The following is a 24,771-nucleotide window of genomic DNA, read 5'->3' on the forward strand; positions in this document are numbered from 1 at the left end:
ACTGTCTTTTGGGTACGTCTGTATGAATCCTGCTATGGGCTGAATCAGAGATGGGTCATGGGTTCTACAAGAGAAGGCTTCCTAATTTTTCTGGCTGACACTACCTTATTATGCAGAACTTTTTATCTTGAAACGATTTCTATACTGGCTAACCTATATCATGGCTGAAATTTTTTTTTTTTTAAAGTCGACTTGGATGGAAAAGTCCAGAACTTAGTCAAGGCACCTTAGATCACATGCAGCAGTGAGTAGATAAGGATTTACCACCCATGTATTTGAGATTCAAAGCTTGACCCACTCAGACACATATGTCATCCAATGAATAGAACTGCACAATCAGAAGCGGTTTGCTCCTACAATCCTGATTTAAAAATATGGAATGAAATTTTTATTCTCGGTTTACAATGTAATCCTTGATTTATATTTTAAAAATCTATGCATAAGCTACTAGAACTAATGAGTAAGTGTAGAAAGACTGCAGGATGCAAATGAACAATATACAAAAAATAAAAAAAATACTAGCAATGAACAATTGGAGACCGAAACAATAAAAAACAGTATTATTTAGAATAGCACCACAAAACATGAAATTCTTAAGTACTTTCAAGTATGCGTATTACCCATATGCTGAAAACTACAAGTTAGGGTTAAAAAAAAAAATCAAGAGAGACCTAAACAGAGACATGTACCATGTTTATGAATCAGAAGTCTTGTTACTGTTAAGATATCAATTCTTCCCTAACTGATCTATAGAGTCAACACAATCCAAATCAATACTCCAGTAGGATTTTAAAAATTGATATAAACAAGCTGTTTTTAAATTTATATGGAAAGGCAGAGGAACTAAAATAGCCAAAACAATCCTGGCAAAGAAGAACAAAGTTGGAGGACTTACACTACTGGATTCCAAGACATACACAAAGCTAAGTAATCAAGTGCCATATTGATGAAAGAATAGACACATAGATAAACGGAACAGAATAGAGAGTCTAGAAATAGACTCATGCATATATGGTCAATTGATTTACAATATAAGTACAAAGGCAATTCAATGAAGAAAGTATAGTCTTTTCAACATGGTGGTCAACCAGTGGGATATTGATAAGCAAAATATGAATCTTGAGCCATACTTTTTACCTTATAAAAAATTAACTTGAAATGGATCATCAATTTACACATAAAACATAAAACTGAAATTTCCAGAAGAAAAACAAAGGAGAAAATAGTTGTGACCTTATGTTAGGCAAAATTTCTTAGGTGTGACATTAAAAACATGAAAAAAAAATGATAAACTGGACTCCAATAAAATTCAAAACTTCTGTGAAAGACATTGTTAAGAGATTGAAAAAATAAGCTACAGACTGGCAGAAAATATAAAAACTCAATACGAAAACAAACAACCAAATTTTAAAAATAGGCAAAAGACTCAAACAGACACTTTACTAGAGAAGATATATGAATGGCAAATAAGCAAATGAAAAGACATTCAACGTCATGACTCATTAAGGACATACAAATTTAAATCACAATGAGAAACACTAGACACCTACTAGAATGGTTAAAAACAAAACAAAACAAAAACTGACAACACCAAGTACCAACGAAGATGTGGAGCAACTGGAACTCTCATACATCGTTGGTGGTAACACAAAATGGTATGGTCACTTTGGAAATGTTTGGTGGTCTCTTATAAAGTTCAAATATACTTATCATATGCACCCTACAATCCCATTCCTAGGAACTTACCCAAAAGAAATGAAAACTTATGTACACATAAAAACTTGAATGTGAATGTTTATAGGGGCATTATAGCCACCCAAAGTGGCAACAACTCAAATGTTCTTCATCTGGTGAATGGATAGACAAATTGTAGTATATCCACACAATGGAATACTACTGAGCAATTATATTGATACATGCAACACGGATGAATCTTAGGTGCATTAGTGAAACAAAGGCAGACTCGAAAGGCTACATACTGTTTGATTTCACTTATATAGCATTCTGGAAAAGGCAAAACTATGGGTACAAGAACCAGATCAGTGGTTGCCAAGGGTTGAGAGTAGGTTGATGACAAAGGTGAACCAGGGAGTTTTTTTAGGTGATGGAGCTGTTCTATACCTTGGTTGTGGTGGTGGTTACATGATTGTAGGCATTTATCAAAACTCAAAGAACTGTACACTGAAAATAGTGAATTTTGCTTTATAAATATACAGAACACCTTGACTTAAAGAAAATATAGATTTAAAAATTCAACTGGGGGCTTCCCTGGTGGCGCAGTGGTTGAGAATCTGCCTGCTAATGCAGGGGACACGGGTTCGAGCCCTGGTCTGGGAAGATCCCACATGCCACGGAGCAGCTGGGCCCGTGAGCCACAACTACTGAGCCTGCGCGTCTGGAGCCTGTGCCCCGCAACGGGAGGGGCCGCGATAGTGAAAGACCCGCGCACCGCGATGAAGAGCGGTCCCCGCACCGCGATGAAGAGTGGCCCCCACTTGCCGCAACTAGAGAAAGCCCTCGCACAGAAACGAAGACCCAACACAGCCAAAAATAAATAAATAAATAAATTAAGTAGCTAAAAAAAAAAAAAAAAAAGCACTGGTATCTGTTACCTTCACTCTGTTACCTTCACTCCATTCTCACTGTCATAAAAAAAAAAAAAAAAAAAAAAAAAAATTCAACTGGGATGATTTCACTTATATATGGAATCTAAAAAACAAAATAAGCAAATATATCTAAACAGAAATAGAGTCATAGAGACAGAAAACAAACAGGTGGTGGCCAGATGGGAGGGGGGTGGAGGGAGGAGAGAAATAGTTAAGGGAGATTAAGGGGTACAAATCTTCATTTACAGAATTATGAGTCACAGGTATAAAATGTACGGTATGGGGAATATAGTCAACAATTATGTAATATCTCTGTATGGCAATAGATGACAACCAAACTTACTGTGGTGATCATTTTGAAATGCATAGAAATATAGAATCACTATGTTATATACCAGGAACTAACATAGAGTTGTAGGTCAATTATACTTCAAAAACATACAAACTTACAGAAAAAAGATCAGACCTGTGGCTACCTGAGGTGGGGGGAGGGGGGATTGGATGAAGGTGATCAAAAGGTACCAACTTCCAGTTATAAGATAAATAAGTAGTAGAGATGTAATGTACAAAATGATAAAGATAATTAATACTGCTGTATGTCACATATCTGAACATTGTTGAGAGTAAATCGTAAGAGTTCTCATCACAAGGAAAAAATTTTTTTTCTATTTCTTTAATGTTGTATCTATATGAGATGGTGAATGTTCACTAAACCTATTGTGGTAAACATTTCATAATTATGTAAGTCTAACCATTATGCTGTACACTTTAAACGTATACAGTGCTGTATGTCAATTATATCTCAATAAAACTGGGGAAGAAAACAACAAAAGGCATAATTAGAGAATCAAAGATCTATGAGTATGCAAGAAAATTCAATTGGGAAAAAGATAATGTAATATAATACAATTAACAATTAAAATTATTTCTTTTAAAAAATGCCAGCTTACTAGTAAAAATACTCTTGGTTAAAACTAAGAGGGAAAACTCAGGATGAGGTGGTGGTGGAATAGTTCTGAGTTGGATGAAGTCTTGGTGTGCATCAGACATGCTGAGGAGAAAACACCGCTTTTACAATTCATTGCCTTTAAAGAATTACCACCAGGACTTCCCTGGTGGCACAGTGGTTAAGAATCCGCCTGCCAATGCAGGGGACACAGGTTCGAGCCCTGGTCCGGGAAGATGCCACATGCCGCAGAGCAACTAAGCTCACGTGCCGCATCTACTGAAGACCGTGCACCTAGAGCCCGTGCTCCACAACAAGAGAAGCCACTGCAATGAGAAGCCCGTGCACTGCAACAAGGAGTAGCCCCCACTCGCCGCAACTAAAGAAAGCCCGCATGCAGCAACGAAGACCCAGTGCAGCCAAAAATAAAATAAAATAAATTTATATATATATAAAAAAAACGAATTACAACCAAACTACCCATTCTTCTTGTAAACGCTCACAAATGGCATTTTGTGCTTGTTTGTTTTTGAGTCCAAATAGCCAGTTCTTGCAATTTGTGATTTGAAGAGTTCTTTGCTCTTCTACCCACTTAAGCAAACCCACAGTAATGCTTTCCTTCAACATTCAGAGATCATTCCTTAACGCAAATCTATCTTCATATAGGAATCACAGAGTGACCAGCTTATGAATGCAGAAATATATATGTCTACAGAATCAGCAAGCGTATGGTTATTTATACACTATTCTAACATATATCGGTGTGTCCTTATCTTGACAAAAGTTTTCCTCATCATTACTTTCCTCTTAAACTATCTTTTCTTTTCTTTTCTTTTTTTTTTTTGGCTGTGTTGGTCTTCGTTGCTGTGCACAGGCTTTCTCTAGAGCACAGGCTCATTAGTTGTGGTGCACGGGCTTAGTTGCTCTGTGGCATGTGGGATCTTCCCGGACCAGGGCTCGAACCCGTGTACCCTGCATTGGCAGGCGGATCCTTAACCACTGCGCCAGGGCTCAAACCCATGTCCCCTGCGTTGGCAGGCAGATTCTTAACCACTGTGCCACCAGGGAAGTCCCTAAACTACCATCTTTTCTATGTCAAATGCAGAATGTACGAGGAAAAAATGTTGGACTGTAAGTTATGAGGACTGCAGTTTTAAAGTCAGTTTAGCCCATAACTAGCTCTGTAGCCTTGGAAAAATGAGTCACCTCCTGTAACTAATATTTATTTCCAGCTCTGACCTCTCTCCAGGGTTTTAGTTAGGAAACTTCAAATTGCTACAGACACATAGAACCTCTCATGCACATTTAATTGTTCAGAGATATTGATTACATTGACATCTTTTATTATTACTCAAATTATAATTGTTTTATTTGTTCATGTATGCTTCATTTCTTCAGTTAGATTTCTCCAACCAGATTAGACATTCTCTGAGGGGAGGGGAGTTCTTCATCTATACATCCTTTGTCTCCTTATATCATCTATCACATAGTGAAGGCTTAAATATTTCAGTTTGCAGATATAATTACTTGAGCCTTACATATTCTAGTTTGCTGATATAATCATTTGTCTTTGCAAAAAATACAGCTGAGTTTGACATACTCATGGAGCTCTACAGGGCCCCTCCCTGACCACTCATGCTCTGGTCCCCCACAATGCCTTCTCCCACTAACCCACCCACACCCCATCACTGTCTATAGCCTCAGTTGTTTTACTTTTTTAACATAGCTTAACACTCTCTGAGATAATCTCTCTTCTCCCTTTTTTTCTCTCACTCACTCTCTCTTTTTCCCAATCTATTGTCTGAAGCTTCCTACTAGGATTTAAGCTCCATGAAACCAGGGACTGATCATGCTCACCATAATATACTTAGAGCCTGGACCCATGCCTGGCATATAGTAGGCGCTCAATAAGTACTTATTGAATTGTTGTTGAACTTGCCCCTCAATATAGTGATAACTATTAGACATTGAACAATCAAAAGAAACAAAAATACTTCACATGATTTACCTGTAAAGAGGTTCTACAAGGTCTTTTTCAAGAAAATCATGATCGTTCTTGACAGCCACAATGTTGATGGGAAATTGTGAGTCTGAAAGAGACAAAGAGAGACAAAGGAGTTTATGCGCCTTGTTTTATCTGAATGGGCACCAATATCTTCAGGCCACCACATTTCTGTAGTCATGGCTGATCTTAACAGCAGTTACTCCCCATTGACAGGTGTGTTGGTAATGTTTAGAGAGCAGAAAGTTTTACTTTTATCCCAATAACCGCTTTTAAGAATACAAAGAAGTGTGAAATATGAAAATAACCAAGTGTTTGACCTTGGATAGGATTGCATACCAAGTGCCTGCATTTTTATAGCTAATCACTATCACAGACTTTTGCCTGTATGGAGAACTTTCCCACTCTCACCATCCACCTAAGGTAGAGGTTGCTGACTTCTGTCCTGATCAGTTCATGAAATACTTAGTTTGGCAGATTTTTTTTTTCCTTCAGAAAGGAAAATACCGGAAGCTCAATGGCCTCAAGTATTTTACTTTGTAGCAAAATCTTGAGTCACTTTGGAGTATCAGCAAAATACTCAAACAACTGATTCTATCCAATAAAAAAGGAGAAATTCCAACATTGTAACTTTTCTCCCACAGACTACTCATGCCAGATTTGGAGGTCATGGGCAATGCTCAGGTCACAGTGTTAATTTTAGGTACCTCATTTGTGGAGGTAAAAATCTGGAGATCATTGGAATAGAGTCCATGGCCAAATCTAACCATCAATGTTGGTCCATTATCATCATCCTACCATTCTTTCTCTTTCTCGTCTTATATTTGACATTTGCCAATCATAATAAATCTAAGGGTACCAATTTTCTTATTGCAAGTTGAAAAGAGAAACAATTCCTCTTCTGGTGAAAAAAAGTGAATTCCAGAGTGAATTCCAGACGGTGCCTGAATGTAGACTGTCTCATTCTGCTAGAGAGGGAGTTAATGTGTAGTCATGAGGAACACAGACATGGAAGCCCAGCTGCTCTGGCTTTAAGTCGTGGCTCTGCTACTCACTAGCTGTAGACTGTGGGCAAGTCACTTAACCTCCTCTGGGACTCTGTTTCCTCATCTGTAAAATGGGGATGATGATAATTATAATACCTCCCCTATGGTGTTGTGAATATTAAATGAATAGTACATGTACAGTGCTTTGAACAGTAGCTGACACATAGTAAGCTCTATAGAAGTATTTGTTCTTATTCTTATTACATCCATTAAATGCATATGGCTTAAACACAATATGACAAGTCCATCTCACTTATGAGATATCTTTACTTCTTAGTCATTTATAGACTCTTCACATTTAAATTGCATAGTATTTTGAGTGCACATTACAGTAGAAAATCTATCTACTGAAGGAGCATTCTGACTCTTCCACTTTATAATCTTGTAAAAGTCACTTAACCTTTTTGGGTCTCTCATAATCAGTGCATTGCTGGTGGGGGTGTGGGAATAGCGGCTGCTTAGACCAAAACTGTAAGACCCTCCTCCTTGTCTAAAAGGCTATGGTTTTTTGAAAGCTTTTATCAGAGACTTTAGACTTCACAGCACATTCAGAATTTAAGTGAGAGAAGTTGAAGGTTTTTTGTTTGTTTGTTTTGTTTTTTTTAATATAAAACTGAGCTTCTAGGTGAATGGATGAGATTCACCAGGGAGTAAAGGTTAATTTTGTTGATTCTTTCCATCCTACATGAATTTTACGTCATCAGGAACAGAAGTCTATACTGTCTAGTGTACTACACATGCTCAGTTTACCCCTAAAGATTCACTCTCCACTTTTCTGTAAACTGCTTTGTGCCCCAGGATCAGCTGTGGATGGCATTCAAGGGGATCCATGTCCTCTGCTTCCTTTTGTGTTTGGCCAATGGGAAGCCCTGGCTGGAGATGGAGGGAGGGAGGAGTGTGAGGTCAGGGCATTTACTCTCCTGGTTGTCTCCAGGGGAGGCTGCCATCACCAGCTGTGTCCTCCACTCCTAGGGCCTGCTCTGAGATCTTCTCTCCTTCTGGGTTCTGGCACCCTATCCCTCCATTTATGGCTTTGGGCCTAGGGTAGTGACAGCTCTGTTGCTACAAGCTCTGGGCTCCTGGACTGTTCCTTGTGGTTTCCTATGCCCTGCCCACATCTTTGGAATGAACACTTTTAGAAATAAATCCCCCTCAGATGGTCTTGAGTATGCCACCTGCTTACTGCTGGGATCCTGACTAATTCACTACATGACTACCCAGGAAGCAGATGCTTTGGTTATAATTTTAGGTATCAGTAAGATAAAGGTGAGTAAGTTTATTAACTGTCAAAACATCAATGGAAGTAAGTATGATGCTGGCAATAGAAGCACCTTACTTAAAACCCTGAAAAATAACATCCGATCCATGTTACATCTTAAGCATTTTCAGGTTAAGTAAACAGAACTCAAGAAAAGTCTCAAGATAAATTAGTTTTGTGATTTCTAGGAAATTTATCAACAATTCATTTATTGTACTTTCAAGAAAACAGAGAGTGACGAAAAAACACGGAAAAGGATAAGGAAGGAAGTGCAGAAAAGCTGCTGATGGCAGAACACTGGAAGGAAAAGGCAGAGCTGGGATCGGCGGTAGAGATGAGAAGCAGAAAGAGCAAAGCAAAAAGTAAAGAAGGGAGAAGCAGGGAGGGGTAGAAGGTGAGGCAGGCTCAGGAAGCAAGCCTCATTCCTAAATCGGCATCAGTATAAGCCCTGGGCATTGCAAAGGTGGAGGCAAGGAGAAAGCAAGGGGAAAAAATGCTTGAGAAAGATCTGGAAGTCAAAACACACCACAGGACATATTTTGAGTTTATCCTCTTTATAAAGAGAGAAGAAGAGCCCAACTTACCCTCATATAACTGAGCGTACTGCGGAAACCCGGCAGCACGGAGCCAGTCACATGCTTCCTTCGCCTCAATTTCTGAAAAATACAACAAAGGGAAATGTGTGAGTCCAACGGCCACCCACTGGTCTCCACCTCCGCAATCAATGAGGTGAGCACTGTGCATGTTATTACAAAGCAAAGTTGTTCTCAGGTAAGTCTGTGTAAGTAGCCTACCCAGAAATGGGTATAAAGTGAGCAGGTATCACAAAGGTACTTGTTACGTGTCTGCTAAGATTATCTTCAATGTTGATCCATAAGTATTTGGATAATAGTAAAACCACAGACTACAGAACACAAAGGCTGGGTTTCAGGGAGGGAAAAATGTCTCATTTATACACTAGGGAACCAGGGGACTAAGGAGGAGGTGGAAAAACTTCCTTATGATTTTTTTTTAATAAATTGTTTTAAACTTTCAAAGATAAAGCTAAGACTATTTATTCTACATTCCTTTATTCTTTTACTCTGGGGATAATGAAAGAACAAATACAACTGGGCAGTTTGTGAAAATGTATTTTCTCATGAAGGAAGGTATTAACAAAAATCCAATGTTTTACTATTTCTTTAATTTTACTAATGGCTTTAATTCCAAATGCCCTGTAATAAGATGTGCATTCATCAAGCACATTCTAATGATTTTCAAGCTGCAGAGTGCAGCATGGAACAGTAAAGCTGGTTATCTGGAATTGAGACGTGTTTGATGGGGCTGCTAGAATCTCTGAGGGCCAAACCCAAGAGGTTGATATGTCCTTTGGGTGACCAATTTTGGTATGGACATACCAAGAGTGCACGGGACCACCTGCCTGGAGAACTTTGGAGGGAGATGGGGAGAGTCTACAGTATGTGAACCAGGTCACTTTTTGACCTCGTGGATCCTGGATCATTTCCCAACCACAACTCTGTTAGATAAATATGAATGCAGGGGAAAAGAAGTTCATCTGTCAAAAGTCCAGTTTCTCCAAACAAAATTAAACAGCCGATTATAACAGGTCTCTACCCAGGCCTCTTCCTCTGCTGTTGGGAGGGAGCCCGGTCAGGTCACTGTATTTCCATTTACTCTGACATTCGTTTTCCCCTGTAGCCAAAGTTGGACAGTACCAGGTGCTCTTGGGATCACTGCATAAAAACGATCCACGCTAGTATCAGCAGTGGGCCAGAGACTACAACCTACGTTGAAAGCTCAATGTCTTTGCAGCATAATGTTCAATGTGACAGAGCTATCTGGTCTATGTTAGGAAAACAGACCAAAGGCCAGATCATCCACAGGCTCCAAAGGGAAGAGCAAAAGCCTAAAGCCCCAAGCCCCGTCCCACTGATCTGGCTGGATATGGGTTGAGATATGTTATTAAATCCAGGGAAACAGAGCCTGTGGTGGCCCCTGTCCCAGAGTCCCTGCTTCTTTTGGCATCCCCTAATCCATTGTCATTCCAGAGACTGATGATTTCTAAATCTTGGGTTTTTTCTCTGACATGAGGGCTTTTTTTACATACTTACTACCAGCACAGACCTAATAGGTCTCATTCCTGCCTTGTACACATCACTCAGAAATATCTAGGGCACCAAGCTGGAAATAAAAGCATTTCTATGAGGAGGGGTGAGACCCACAAGTGCAGTTCAAAATGAATTGGCTGGATTGTACTGTATTGGCTAACTTGGGTTTTCCCTTTGGAAGGTACAAAGGGCAATTATTGTATGTCTCTAAAGTTTTATTTAGTACTCATTTGAGAGTCCTTATGTGAAGGCTTCCACTTTGATAACTGCACAAGTACTTCAGGGGAAGTAGGAAATGCACATTCTGACTGTAACATGGAGAAAATGTGAGTTACTCCCGAGTCAAAGATAGGCTGTTGCCTTCTAAAATTTCAAGCTTCAGATTTGCTTTCTTCTTCAATAAACTACAGTGGCTAGTGATGAGAAAATACCTAATTTCTAGACATGCTCTAAACAGTTATGAGTCAGCAAGTCTTAGAGAGAAGCACAGAATTCTGTTATGTGAACTACATGAATAGTATGCCTTTTTCTATTTTATTATTGCTTTTACTATTATTGAAATGTACTGTTAAGCAGGAGAGCCCCAGAGAGACAGATCACGAAGAACAAATGGGGGCGACTTGGAAGGCAGGAGCTCTGCTACACAGCAAGCTCAAACGGGAGCAGGAAGTAGCTTGTAAAGGAGCATACACTCCACCAGATGCTGTGGTAAGAAGGACAGAGAGCTGGGGGAGAGGTGGGCAGCAGGGGTCCTCACGGAAAGACTCTCTTTGAAACTAAGGCTCTGGTTGGGCAGTGGAAGAGGGCTCAGGCTAGCCTGGGAGATTTTATTTAAAAGGCTCCCTAGATAACTTCGTTTTGTTTTTTCATAAGAGTAACATAGATAATGAGCTAAAACTCTACCCATACATAAACATAAATAATCAAATCTTAACCAGAACCCAGGTAAATCAAACTCTCAAATAAGCTGATTTTTTAAAATGGGTCGGCATTTTGTTTTTAAGTCTCCCAGGCAAAAGACAACAAAAGCTGCAATTAGTAAATAATAAATGAGAAGAAGCCACATCCCAGCCACGGTGGATGGCCCCTCCCCATCACTCTCCACACCCAACTTGCTGTTCTATTCCTGAAATGTCTCCCAAACACACTCCCCCTACTCTTAAGGGCAAAACCACCTAGTGACAAAGCAAACAAACAAAATAATGGAGCACAATTAACCACTATCAAATGTGACTTTGCCCATCAAGTTGAGTTGGAGATAAAAAGAGCCTTACGATTCCTACTGATTCCCCACAGCCCCTACTAACACCTGTCAGCCAAATGCTAATGTTTTCCCCAGGGAGTATTACCCATGCAACAGCCAAAATGCCTGGAGAAGTAAGAAGGAATCATTACTGCCAGTGTCATGTTTCACAAGGCCTTCATAATGAGAGTTAAATGACATTTGAGAGAGTGTGAAAATCTGTTTTCCACTGAGCTCTTGCTTAGCCAGCACAAAATTATGTAAAGGCTTTAAGGGCCATTCAAATCACATTTTGACAGTTTTATTTGTTCCCCATTTCCAACCCACACCTGGCCCTGTGGCATCTCCAGGGCTAAAAAGGCAAAGCACCAACCTTCTGCAAGTCTCCTGCAGCAAACCTAAGTGTGGGGAGAAACCAGAGAATGCCCTTGACAGACTGGCCTACTGATCTCTACCATGGTTACCACATTGTAACTGGAGAAAATTCAGTCTGTTTGGCTCCGGATATGATAGGATTTCAATAGAATTTTTGTAATTATTATATATAAAAATCATTTCCATTTTACTCTAGAGTGAGTATCTGTTTTTGCTTGCCTGACATCCTTCCCCCCTTGCTCGGATAACAGAGCCACTTCTACATGGTTTAGGTGGGGCTGACACTCCTGGTCCCCTCCAACCACATTCCTTGGCCCCATCACCACCACCCACATGGATGACCTGCTCCTTAAGAGAACCCATTCCCCTAAGTCCAAGGAAACCACGGAGCTTTGGGATATTAAGTCAACTGTTGTTTGGGGGCTGAAATCAACTGGTTGAAAAGGGAGATATTCAGTTTTTCAATTGGTAGCTTGACCTGCACAAAAGCCAAGCAAACCTTTTCAATTGATAAATAAAGAAGACAGTTTGGCGCTTGGCATGCTCTTCCATCACATCTCTGTGATTCTACTTGGGGGAAAGTCACTCACTTTGCCTCAGTTGTCTTGCCTACATCCTTAGACCATGATCGGACCTCTGTCCAGAGACAGACACAGCAGAGGGAGGCTGTCTCATTGGGTGCCCGAGTTGCTGCACATCAAAGGGCATGAGAATGAAGTCACTGTGGAAATTACCATGGCCTGTGACACTGGTTTTAGAAAGTATTATCATGTTTCTTAATTACATGTGCTCAGTGTTAAAAACTTGTAAAAATACAGAAAGGCACAATGAAAGAAAAAAGTCAACTCTTGTCCCATTAGTTAACATAATTCAATATATGTTAATTGTCAAACTGGTAGTGATGGAAATATCTTTGGTTGACTACTTTCTGCATATAACAAAATACATTGTGAATATTTTCCCATATCACGGTATTGTTGGTAAAAATGGAAAATTTACTTTGTTTTGAGAATGATGCTTATTTTTTAAATACCTAATTTTTGAATACTGCCAATTGAGCTGACAACATCAAGGTAGCCAAGAGAAAACAGTTCAGTAGGGCTTTATCAACACAGTCTGACTGTGGAGAAGGCTGCAGGTCTATGTGAGTTAAAAGAGATTTACAAGCTGTTTCTTTAAGGAAATATCATTCGATGTTTGTACAGTCAGGTGGACAAGGCTCCAGAGGGCCTCAGTCAAGTAAGGAGTTGGATTGAGCGCAGCAAATTTACCACCCAGGTTTGCAGGCCTCCTTTCTTGTTACTCTCTCACTGAATTTTTAAACTGGTGCTTCTAAAGTACTCGGAACAGTGTGTTCTCCTACCTAAGCATTTAAATACATTTTTTTTTTTAAATTTACGTTATTCTCGGCATAGCAAATACTTTTCCCATAGCTAACCCAAAGGGATACTCTTCTTTCTAAATACCCAAAGGGATACTCTTCTTTCTAAAAGAAGATACTCTTCTTTCTAAGGGACACTCTTCTTCTAAACCAAAAATTCAAATTAGGGCCAAATTAAGTATTATTATCATCAGAAAATTAGCTGGCTAGAAGGAACCCGGTTTACCGTGGAAAGTTTTTTTTTTTTTTTTTAATTAACTTATTAATTTATGGCTGTGTTGGGTCTTTGTTTCTGTGCGAGGGCTTTCTCTAGTTGTGGCAAGCGGGGGCCACTCCTCATCGCGGTGCGCGGGCCTCTCACTATCGCAGCCTCTCTTGTTGCGGAGCACAGGCTCCAGACGCGCAGGCTCAGTAATTGTGGCTCACGGGCCCAGCTGCTCTGCGGCATGTGGGATCTTCCCAGACCAGGACTCGAACCCGTGTCCCCTGCATTGGCAGGCAGATTCTCAACCACTGCGCCACCAGGGAAGCCCTACCGTGGAAAGTTTAAGGCATATGTATTTATGTTCTTCTTACAAATCTCCTGGAATTTTAATGGACAAACTGGCTCCAATTTAAGTAGGTCTTAAACGTTCATTCTTAAACGTTCATTCAAAGTACTCGAGAAGTTGGGAACGAAAGACAACATGGATCTCCACGTGATTTAGAAAGGTGGGCTTTAGAACAGTGTTTTGTTTTTTTCATTTAATCTGGCTGACATGGTGGGCACCCTGCTTCTGAAAGATTATGGGTGACTCAACCACCACAGGATGTCTGCAGTTGATGCAATTATCACTATTAAAGCATATCCACGGTATTAACATTTCAACAGGCTCATGGTTGTCGGCTTAGGATGGTTTGCACGGCTGAGTTAGCTTCATTATTCACGAACTTCTTCAGACAAATGACTCCTTTGTTTTCAGATGAAATTTCTCAAGTGAAGTCCCTATTTACTGAAGCTGTGTTTATTCCATAGGCTGTATTTATTCCACAGGCTAGGCCAAATTCGTCAAAACCAGTGCCAGAGTATCCATCCCGTCCATATGTGGATGAGAATGATGCAAGCATTAATATTATGTAGGCCCATGAACTACCACCATCATCCTTCTCCCGGGAGGGCTTTATAACCCTAATCACAGGTTCAGGAGGGAACGCCAAGTTCTGTAGTAACAATAGGCTTTGATTTAGATCCCATGTCATGGCAACAGGATACATCTTTTTGCATTCTTTGAATTATATAATACATTTATTGCAATGTGTAAAAGGCCTGAATAAGTCTTAAATGTATACCAAATATAATTATTTTCTAATGTGCATAACATTTTATTTCCATGATATTCTAAGTTACTAACAGAATTAAAATACAGGTTATTTTAGAAATTTAAGATTATTAATCTCTGAACATTCAAATCAGTGAATCAAGTGATAAACAGCCATTTTATCTCCCCATAACTTAAGGCAACCTTTTTTCTGATGTGTAGAAAAATCTCTTGCACTCAGCTAATATATAACTATAGAAGAAAGAAATAGGAAGATGTATATATCCTCAGGACACCTAATTGTACTCATTTAAGATGGAGAACCATGGCTGTGTTTATGTGTACTGTTTTCCTGAAAGCAAGAGTAACAGACATGCTGAGACATACTATTCCATCACCAATTCTTAACACTAGCCTTATTTCTCAGGTTGTGAAGTATCTTCTGCAAGCTGGATTCATAGCAAATCTAGCCACTTAAAAGTAATTTCTATTAGAGTGAAAAAAAATCAAGCAAATTCTATACCTAAATAGAAGGTCTATTCTTAGTCACTCAAGGGTTGTTTTTAATCTCTCTTTTTCAGCCTTTTTGGGGAAAACATATAATATATATAATTTATTATTTGTTTACTATTAAATTTTTAATATGACTATAAATTAAATTATATATTTTAATATATTTAACATAAATTATACATAAATTTTACACAACCATAAATTTAAAATTCTAAATAAAATTATATATTTTATATAATTATAAATTTATAATGAAAACACACACACACTCTAATACGTTCCTAATGAGTCCCTGCTCTTTCCAGCTGTCAGCGAACTTGCAGTTCTCATCCAACTGGGAAGCATGTACTTTCCCATCCCACTGCTGTCCGGCTTGGCCATATGACCCACTCTGGCCAACGAAACGTGGGCAGAAGTAATGAATGAGAGTTTCAAGCAAAACTCTTCAAAAGCCATCACCTAGTTCTGCCAGCTCTCCTACCCTTCCCCTGACCATGAGGCTGGTATGTCTCAGAGGCTCTTCTTCAGCCTGGGTCCTGGAATGACGACACAGGGAACAAAGCCACAGCAGAGAAGCTGCTGACACGTTATGTGAGCAAGCAATAAACTTCTGTTGCTTTATGCCACTACAACTTGGGGGACAACTTGTTACAGTGGCATAATCTAGCTTAAGCTAATTTAGCACAGCTGCCAGCTGTGCCTTTTATAGATGAAGAATAGGGATGCACTACAAACTTTTATTTCAACTTGAGGCTGTTCCTGGATATCCGTTAGTGTGTCAGAAAGGAACACGGTCAGTCTCCATAATAATTTCTGCCTGGAATTCTGCTTCTCTGCCTACAGTGCCTGGCCTGTTTGAAATGTTAAAATGTAAACAATTCTTTCACGCTCATCTGTCACATGGATCCACACATGAGTGTGTGTGCACACACATTACAAACACACACACTTTTTCTCTCACCTACATCACAGAAAATCAAAAGTTCAGTTGCAACTGAACAAGGAATAGAAATACTATTCTCCATGCCCATATTCCTAATAGTATGAAAACAAGAACAAAGATCACAAACCTCTCCCCCACACCCCCGCAATCAATCTCAAAGAAAAAGAAAGCAGAAAATATATGTTCTACTAGCCAAATAGTTTCTGACCAGATTGCTTTGACTCCAGTTTTCCACGAGGCAGGGTAGCTCTTTATTCTCTCCTTTCATTTGGTACAGATTTTTCCCATCAGGCGCTTGCGTTATCTCTCAGGGAGGCTGCATGCATACACAAGCACATGAACATCCCCAGCCTTGCGAGGTTGTGGAGCCACTGCCTACCACTAAATCCCGAGAGATTCTTGGGGATGGAGTCAGTTATGCAACTGAAATGCAAGGTAGGGGAACACAGAACTGATTCAGACAATTAGAAAGAGGGTTGTAATTTGTCTCCCTTGGCCAAGGTACCTCCATATTGACCCACCAAGATAACAGAATCTTGAGGAACCTTTCTTGGGACAAGGGTATGAAGATTCTGGAGATGGCTTCTCTCTCTCACTTGGCTTCTTTGGCTTCTATTGGAAAGGTGAAGAATAAGAGTCCATGGCAGCTAACTTGATGTTGGCTCTCAGGAGCAGAAGCTCTAACGTCCACAAGGTCAGCGAAATTGCCAGCATCAGAAGGGTCCCTGTGTATTCACTGTGCCATGCCCATGACTTTTTGTCCAGGGAAGAGCAACTGCTTTGGACAAGTCCTACTTCCACTAAGAAGTCAGGTATCTTGGCTTTGGACAGATATTCTTCTATCCTATATTGCTTTAAGACTTAACTCTTTAAATGTTAAAAAGAATTATTCATGTCTTTAGGGAATAAAACCCCTTCTATATCTATTTTCAGACATATCTGGATGTCTATACTTATAAAGGCTTATCTGCTATTCCAGCTGCTTAGCCCAACTCTTTTATAATTGTGGGTACTGCAATTACACCAGAAGCTTTCATGATATCAGGGAAAATTGTTCCATGCAGGCATCAGAAGGAGCACAGATCTTTCTGGATAAAATAACTACAAGAATCCTACAGACCCTATTCAAGTCTTTCACTCCTCATAGGGCTGGCACGGCAAGATACAATATCACCAAAGCTTCTGACTCCCAACTCAAGGCTTTGTGCATTTAATTTCTTAGCAACTCTAATACCTGGATCAGTCAAAACTTGTGTTTGCTTAATTTAATCCCAAGATAAGATGTGCACAACTCAAGTGTAATTTTACTATCTGACTATACATAAAAACTTGATGGTGTATGTGTGTGTGTTTTATTTAAATATTTAATGATAATTTTCAATGTGTCTTTGCCAGTTTTCTGGAATACTTTCTACTTTTATGCAGTGGCATTGGTTCTGTGAATGATTTTCTAAAGATATATCACTTATCCCAGAAAATCAGGGCAGATTCAAGATATTAAGTTTTTATTAGGTCTTCAGCTACGGATTCATTTTTCTCCATGTTCTTCAAGGCCAAAGAGACCATTGAGCTTAGAGGTTCGCTCTCTACATATTGGGATTTCTATTTTGCAAATCATTAATAGACACTGACATTATATATCCCTTACAGAGAGCAATTTAAAATGAATACAGGTAGTTGAAATAGCTTTATCTGATTTAAGGTGGGGGGAGATTAAACTCCCAACTGAAGAGGTGGAAAACAACCTGTATGCTGGAACACCCCTTTTTCATCAAACACAGTGATACATTATTGATTTGTGTCACACTATTATCTACCACATGGCCTACTGATATTAAGTCAACTAAAGCACCCCATAAATATATCATGAATGCAATCAAATTGGTTTTAAAAAGTTATATAAACTATAAAAAAGTTTTAAAAGTTTAAAACATGATAAAAGTTTTAAAATCTTCTAATAGTTCAATTTGTAGATAGTAGATAACTTCTAATTTTAAAGAATTCTTTGGGCCTCAGTAATTATTGTTATAAAATCTTAATTGGATCTCTCCAGATTTTAAGAACATAGTAGGAGATGGCAGAACTATGTGTCACGTAAACACATGACTACTTCTAAATGGGGGTCCAGGCAACTCTAACTCTTGTACAATATAAATGTAATTTAATTACCTGACTAGCTTTGCACATGTAACAATTTTTATTAATGATGGTCTTGACTAATATGCTTGCCCAAATACTCACTGAATTCAGGTATAAAAGGATTATTTCCCTTAAGAACAGAGTTGAATAAGAGATAAAAGTGACTTAAAATTTCCTCTTAAATGAAATCAAACAGAAGAGAATCAAAATCTAAACCTAAGATTTGAAACACCTGAAAGAAAGAAAGAAGGAAAAAAGAAAGAAAAATCGCTTTCATTCTATCATCTGGAGATCGAGTAACATTTTGTTGGCATATACGTAATCTCTCATTCTTTTATTATGAAGATGTGCACATGTATCTAAGCCAAGTATACTACCTATTTTATATCATCTTTAAATAAAATTGCAATCTGCTTTTTCACTTGACAGTGCATTTTGAACCTCTTTCCAAGCCAACAGATGTCCTTCTCAAACATTCTACTTGGCTGAATAACATTCCTACTGCTATTATTTTAAAAAGCACCTTCTTTTATCAGTTTAGGCTTCCACAATCATAGGTTAAAAATAATAAATCCAGTTCTCTGGAGGCTTTCATTCTAAATAAAGAATTTTGCCAGAATGTGCATCCTGGTAAACGTACTTCTGGGTTGATATTTCTCATATTATTTTACATTCTGGATTCAGATGCATCTCATATGGTTTTGATTTATATTCTCAGCAGACTTCGAAAAGGAAATTCCAAGTGGAAGTTTATTCAAACACCAGAACTATGTTTAAATGATGCTACAGGGATATCTTAAACTAACACAAGTCAGGAAGTTCAAAGTTGAGGTTAGATCTTGGACCATGTTCCCACCTCTTCCTTCTTGGTATTTTGAAAGTGGAGATTTTATGTAACAGCTGTTCTGCTTGTCTTTGACCTCCTGCATATGTATTTAGATAATTTCCAAGATGAATTTCAAAACTTTATGTAATTAGCATTTTCTAACGGGTGTTGCTGCAGTTTCAAGGTTACACTTAAAAAACAAAACAAAACAAATAAACTAGACTAAATAAAGAAAAACTCCCCAACTTGTTTTAATAACTAGATGAATATTTGGAGTCTACAAGACTCCTAAAACCTTTTAAATAATCAAGTGCAAAATGTGACCCAAATTCGAAAACTAGCAAATTCACCAAGAGTGAATCTCTTTAGGACAAAACAGTTTTATTTTTGTGCAGGGTTAATGTTTTGCCTTAAAGGAGAGTTCAAAATGAAGGTACATTCTGATTTCCTTTTGCTCTTAACTAATGGCATACCTATTACTTAAATAAAACAAGTTTCTTCTCTTGTTGAATGCGCATACTTAGTTTTATGAATTAACTTTTTTAAAAGAGCCTGTCAATTTGTTTAGAAAACGTTCCTTTATCTGAAGGCATACCAGACTAACTGGATGTAAGAGGTAACATGGCTTACAGCGGTTAGAAGCACTGACTCCACCTCTCATTACCTCCTGACCTTGGATGGATTAATTTCAGCATGCCTACAGGAGGGCATAGGGGCCAAATACCCACCCTTCACACAGATTCTTCTTACGAGAAGAATCCAACAGGCAATTCATTTTTTCATTCTATATTAGATTTCATTAGACTCTTTCCGTTAAATAATGTTGTATCACAGGAAGCCATGCTTTGCACCATACAATGCTGTTCAACAAGATGTAATAAGAATCATAAATGAAATATGACACTTTGAAAATGGTAGTAAGAGCCTCACCAGCTGCTACTTTTCAGGATATGAACATCAGATTGGGGAAGACAGTCTTGTGATTATAGTTTATGATGTGCTTACCAGTTAATAAGTAAAATATTAGCAATCATGTGCTTGGTATGTGAAGATCTCAAGGGCAAAGATATGTTTAAACATACCAAACACATCAGAGGCCTGGGAAAGAAATCTGTATCAGACATGTAGCCTTCATTAAGGGAAATGCTGTCAGAAGATTATTTTTCCATGTTAAAAAAAAAAAAACTGAACAAATAAGTAAATCTTGAGCAAGGGATATGGGCTTCCTGTGGATTGACAACTGGGAGAAGTTGAGGGTTAATGTGGAGCCCAACGTCATTGGCCTCAAGAGATCACGAGTCTCCCAGATAGACTTCCTCTCAAGGTCATTCCCGCTATTCAAAACATCCCAGGTGTGTTTTCAGGGATCTGCTTTGTGAGGAGGCAACTGGGAAACTATTGAATAGTTCAAATACCATTCAGATACTTCAACCATTCACATCTAAAAGCAAAGAAATACTTTGCTCTTATGCTTAAAATGATTATAATGAATGCTTCATGACTGCTCACATTACACCCAATGGTGAAGAGAAAATTTAGAAAGCAATCCTCTTTGAACCTTTTGTTTTTCCAAAATGAGGAACAGTGAGTACATATTCACACACACACACACACACACACACACACACACACACACACACATTTTAACTGAGATAAAGTCTGTCTTGTTTAGGCTAATGTGTAAATTAAAGGTCCTTAACCCAGGGTTTTTAGAAAGAGCTTAGGCCTGGGAACTTCTTTGTATGCAAATATTATTATATAGGCACTTTATTTGCTGAGGCTACATAGCTTTCATCAAATTCCGATTCACTTATTTTACCACTAAAGTACTCACATTTAGCCCAAGAAAGCGAAAACTTTATGCACCCTTGGAGGCTTAAAAGAGGGCCAGCTTTTTCCTGCTTTGTTCCCTGTAGACAATCAATTTTTGACTTTGGAACTTGGAGAGATAAATAATTTCTTTCTCTCTGTCACACACACACACATACACACACACACACACACATGTATATAGGTGCACATATATTCTGTAAACATATCACAGGTAAAACTGAAAGCATCCTTAAATAAATATGTGGATTTTTGTATCCTCTTAAATTATAATATTGCAGGTACACATTACCAGATTGGAAAACAGACTGTACCTTTGCATGTCCAGTTCTTAGCCCAGAGCTTTGCAAATGAATGTTGACTAAAAGAGTGAAGGGCTATATTAAGAGGAAAATATTCAATATTTATAGTTTTAAATATTTACAGGCCAATAAACACCTAAAACATTTTTCAGATACGTGAGTTCCCTCTGAAGTCACAGGGCTGTTGTAAATATGGGAACATGTATTGTGAATGTACTTTGCAAACAGTAAAAGCCTGTAAAAAATAAGGTTTTATATCCTTGGGCAGTACTGTCTTTGTAGATCTCAATGTTGCCTATGTTTTCTGAAGGGCAGGGCATTTGACATGGTCCCAGCACGGACTGGGAGAGTCACTTCTACGGGCTCCCGATCCCTTTCCCTTCCCTCTGCATGGAATCCTTGGGAATTCCTAGGCCAGAGATTACTGCAAGATTTAGTCTTGGAAGAATAAGAGCGTGAAAAGATTTTCCTGTTTTTTCACAAAGGAATCACTCTCCCTTTTTAAGATCAACAAACCTGATTGGGACATATTCATTCATACTTGAGAATAACCAGACATGAGCATAGAAAAAGAATATCATAAGACTTTCAAATGTTTTGACCACAGTCTTTAGAAATATACTACTAATAGTTGTGAGCATGTACATACGCACTTATACTCAGAGACTGAAACAAAGTTTCACAAAACAATAATTACTCTTTATATATATGCAATGCCACCTGACCTTTTCTGTTCTCTTCTCTTCTATTAAAAATTGGTAGGTATACCCATTAGTTGACTTCATTACCCTCAGTTAAAAGAACACTGCCTCAGATGACACTCTGTTATATGAGAAGCATCTGGTTAAATCAATGAATAAACTGAGTCCAGTTCTAAGAGTCTGACAACTGGTCTTCCTAGACTCCTTCCCTCTCCTGAATTCCTCATATTCTCACAAACTCAACCCCAAGACCTGCTTAGTTTCCCTCTTAAATGTATTTCTCCAACTTCTGTCGGCCCACCTCCATTCTCTCTGCCTTAGTTTAAGCATCATCATGTCCTGAGACTACTGCAACAGACTCCTAACAGGTGCTCCTAACAGGTGCTCCTGCTTCAGTTCTTGCCTTCCTGACCTAAGACACAGGTATGATCATTCTCCTTAGGACTCGTTCATGCCTCCCTGTCACCCAAAGAACAAAGTACCAGCCCATTACCCTGGCCCACAGCGTCCTCCCTCACTTGGCCTCTGCCTACTTCCAGGGGCTCATGGCCCAGTTTGGGCCCAGGTGCTGGAACGGCAGGGAGTTTGTCAGTCCCATGATGCTGTTTCATGTTCCACGCTTGCCCTTGGGCTGTTTCTTCTCCTTTGTCTGTCCCATTCTTCCTGTTTCTTTTTCTCCTGACTTACTCATTTGTCTTCTATCAAGATTCAGCTAAGACATCACTTACTGAATCCCAGGTTAGCTTGTCTCTCTCTGGACTTTTGTACATTATAGTCCTTACGAGGTTAGACTGAAATGTTCTTGTTATACGTCTGTCTCTCCATTAGACTACAAGCGTTTCAAGGGCAGAGGTTGCCTGATTCACTTTTTGCACCTCTAGTGCCTGGCAGAGCACTTGAACCCAGTGCGTGTTCAATGCAAGCTTCCTTAAATAAATATGCTGAATGTGGCAGAGCTGAGAAGCTCTGCTTCTGTTCCAGGTGTCCCTTGGGTACCCATCTTTCACGAACATTGCTCTGCATTCATCCCAAATCAGAATGGACTGCTGCTCCTTTTATTTATTCCCAGCAAAGGACCTGCACATACTGCTGGTCAAAGGTCTTTGGCGAAGGTACCTCTGGCCCCTGAAAAAGCTCTCCTGCTTTCTTTCTTTTTTCCTGGTTTGACTGAAGGAGGCTGAGGGGCACATGCTGGGTTTTCACACCTTCCTGTTCTATTTCATTTAAGTCTGCTGCTACTGTTGCTGGAGCTGAGGATGGGTTAAGTGCCAGCCCCAGTCTTAATCAATAACAAATCAATGACATGAAATCTCATGAAGCTTAGAGGTCTTCCAGATGTGGATTTGGAATAGTAATGTTCCGGAAGTCAGATTTGGTCCAGAGTCATTTCCAATCTAGACGACTCTGGGAGAAGGAGGGTAGTTCTGGTGATGAGCAAAAAGGGTTAGGTCCCCTCAGGAGCAAATCTGAGCCTAGTTTAGTCTGGACCACCTGAGATCTCCCTGCATATGCCTTGGAGGATACCCAACTCCCCGAGGCTGCCCCATTCATTCCTCCAAGGGAATCATCCAGTCAGTCCACGATGGCACCCCTGGGGAAGTGGGTATGCTTCCAGTCAGAGTAGAATAATGCCTCTCTACACACTAGAGTAGAGAAATGGAGTCGAGCAATCCCCTCTCTTTAAATGTAACTACACCCAGCCATGACTATTTTAGTTCTCAGGAGCAGAGGGAAAATGTGTGATATACTGAGGTGACCTTCCTTTGGGCACTAGATTTAGTTGGGTCCCCTTTATTCTTAGTTAAAGCTTCTCTTTCCTGGCAAAGGTAGCTTGTTGGACACCTACTCCAGGGAGCCTTCCCTAAACCCTTCTAACACTTATGGTCTCTACCCTTCCATGATCCCTGGCTATCTTGAATTGTTATTTGACCTATTATTATGGTCATCTCTTAGTAGACTTAAAGTCTGAGCACAGTGAACTTGTAAACAGTAGGGACTCAGTACAATTTGTGGTGGTTGTAGCTGTTATGGCTACCGTCAATAACTAACAGAAAGACAAGCTCATACATGGGTATGGCTGGTGACTGATTATGATGGTGATGATTACTGGCCCTTGTTCATCTCTAGACACAGGAAAGTAACCTGGGGGGAAGGATGAAATTCTTTAATGGATAAAGCAAAGGACAGAACAGATATGGGAAGGAAGACAGCAAGTTGAGATCAAACGCCCCCAGAGTGTAGCAGTGGAGAGCAGCATAGATTATGGGATTACTGTAGGGGGTCCCTGAACAAACCTCATTACGTCTCAAAGTCTCCGTTTCCTCATCCAGAAAATGTGCATAATGTTATGGATATTCTTCAGATCAGCTGGAAGGATGTGAGAGAAACTCCAGAACAAGGAAGGGTATTTTGTGTACCGCTGCAATTCTGGTCCCTGGCACAAGGCTTTGGACTTTACTTTGTGTTTACAAATGTTGGACAAAATGAATTACGTAAATTGACAAAGAGCAGGCACTTAAAAGTTGGAGCTTTTATTATCAACTGAAATGAGTACTTTTCACATTTCCCCACTGACGTACTCAAATGGCAGAAGACAATAAACAGATGTCCTCCATGAATTTATTTCACATTTCCACCTATATAGAGGACGAATAAAACATGCCCTCCCCTATTTACTACAAAAAGCTTTCCCTCATATTTTAAGAAAACCGATGCTCCAAGATGTACCATCGTGGACATTCTGGGGGGATGAAGGGACTCAAATGTAAATTTAAAAGAGAAATTTCACTTTTAGAGAGATGATTTATCATTAGATTTATCTTATTTTTTAATAACAGCTTCCCTGAACACTAGAAAATGTGGGGTTTGGGCAAATGCCAACTCCATTCGAGACAGGATGACACTACTGGACCCAGGGGTTTGACTAGAACGAACTGAGAGACACACAGGCAATGGACAGCTGACGGTTGGTTGAGCTTAGATCACAGGATGGAGGTAGAATCTCTGCTCAGCAACATAGGATGCTGGCTTGAAAACAAAGACCTTCTTAAATATATTTCTATAAAATAGAAGAAGATCTCATGTTTTGAAGGCAAGTTGTGCATTTTATTAAGGAACGCAACCAACGTCCTTCAAAGATAACTTCAGAGATAGAACCCAAATTTGATCACTCGCTCTGCTGCTTAATATCCTTCAGGACTCTTAAATCCTTCCAAAGTAAAATGCAAACTTCCAAGAACAGCATACGATTCTTG

General features: G+C 39.3%; 1 protein-coding gene across 4 annotated transcripts in view; it reads right to left on the reverse strand.

The window, feature by feature from the left end:
• The window catches only part of STARD13 (StAR related lipid transfer domain containing 13), a 227,928-nt gene that overhangs the window by 67,069 nt on the left and 136,088 nt on the right, over positions 1-24,771 (reverse strand). For all 4 annotated transcript variants that reach the window (XM_036832085.1, XM_036832084.1, XM_036832087.1 and 1 more), the window contains 2 exons: positions 8,443-8,514; positions 5,561-5,642 (listed from right to left, as the gene is read on the reverse strand). Coding sequence is in view for 1 of the 4 variants with exons in the window: in XM_036832083.1 (XP_036687978.1) it covers positions 5,561-5,642; positions 8,443-8,514 (154 nt within the window). In the remaining 3 variants the exon portion in view is untranslated. The remainder of the gene's footprint in view (positions 1-5,560; positions 5,643-8,442; positions 8,515-24,771) is intronic.

Source organism: Balaenoptera musculus, chromosome 18 (genome assembly GCF_009873245.2).
Source record: "Balaenoptera musculus isolate JJ_BM4_2016_0621 chromosome 18, mBalMus1.pri.v3, whole genome shotgun sequence".
Classification (NCBI taxonomy): domain Eukaryota; kingdom Metazoa; phylum Chordata; class Mammalia; order Artiodactyla; family Balaenopteridae; genus Balaenoptera; species Balaenoptera musculus.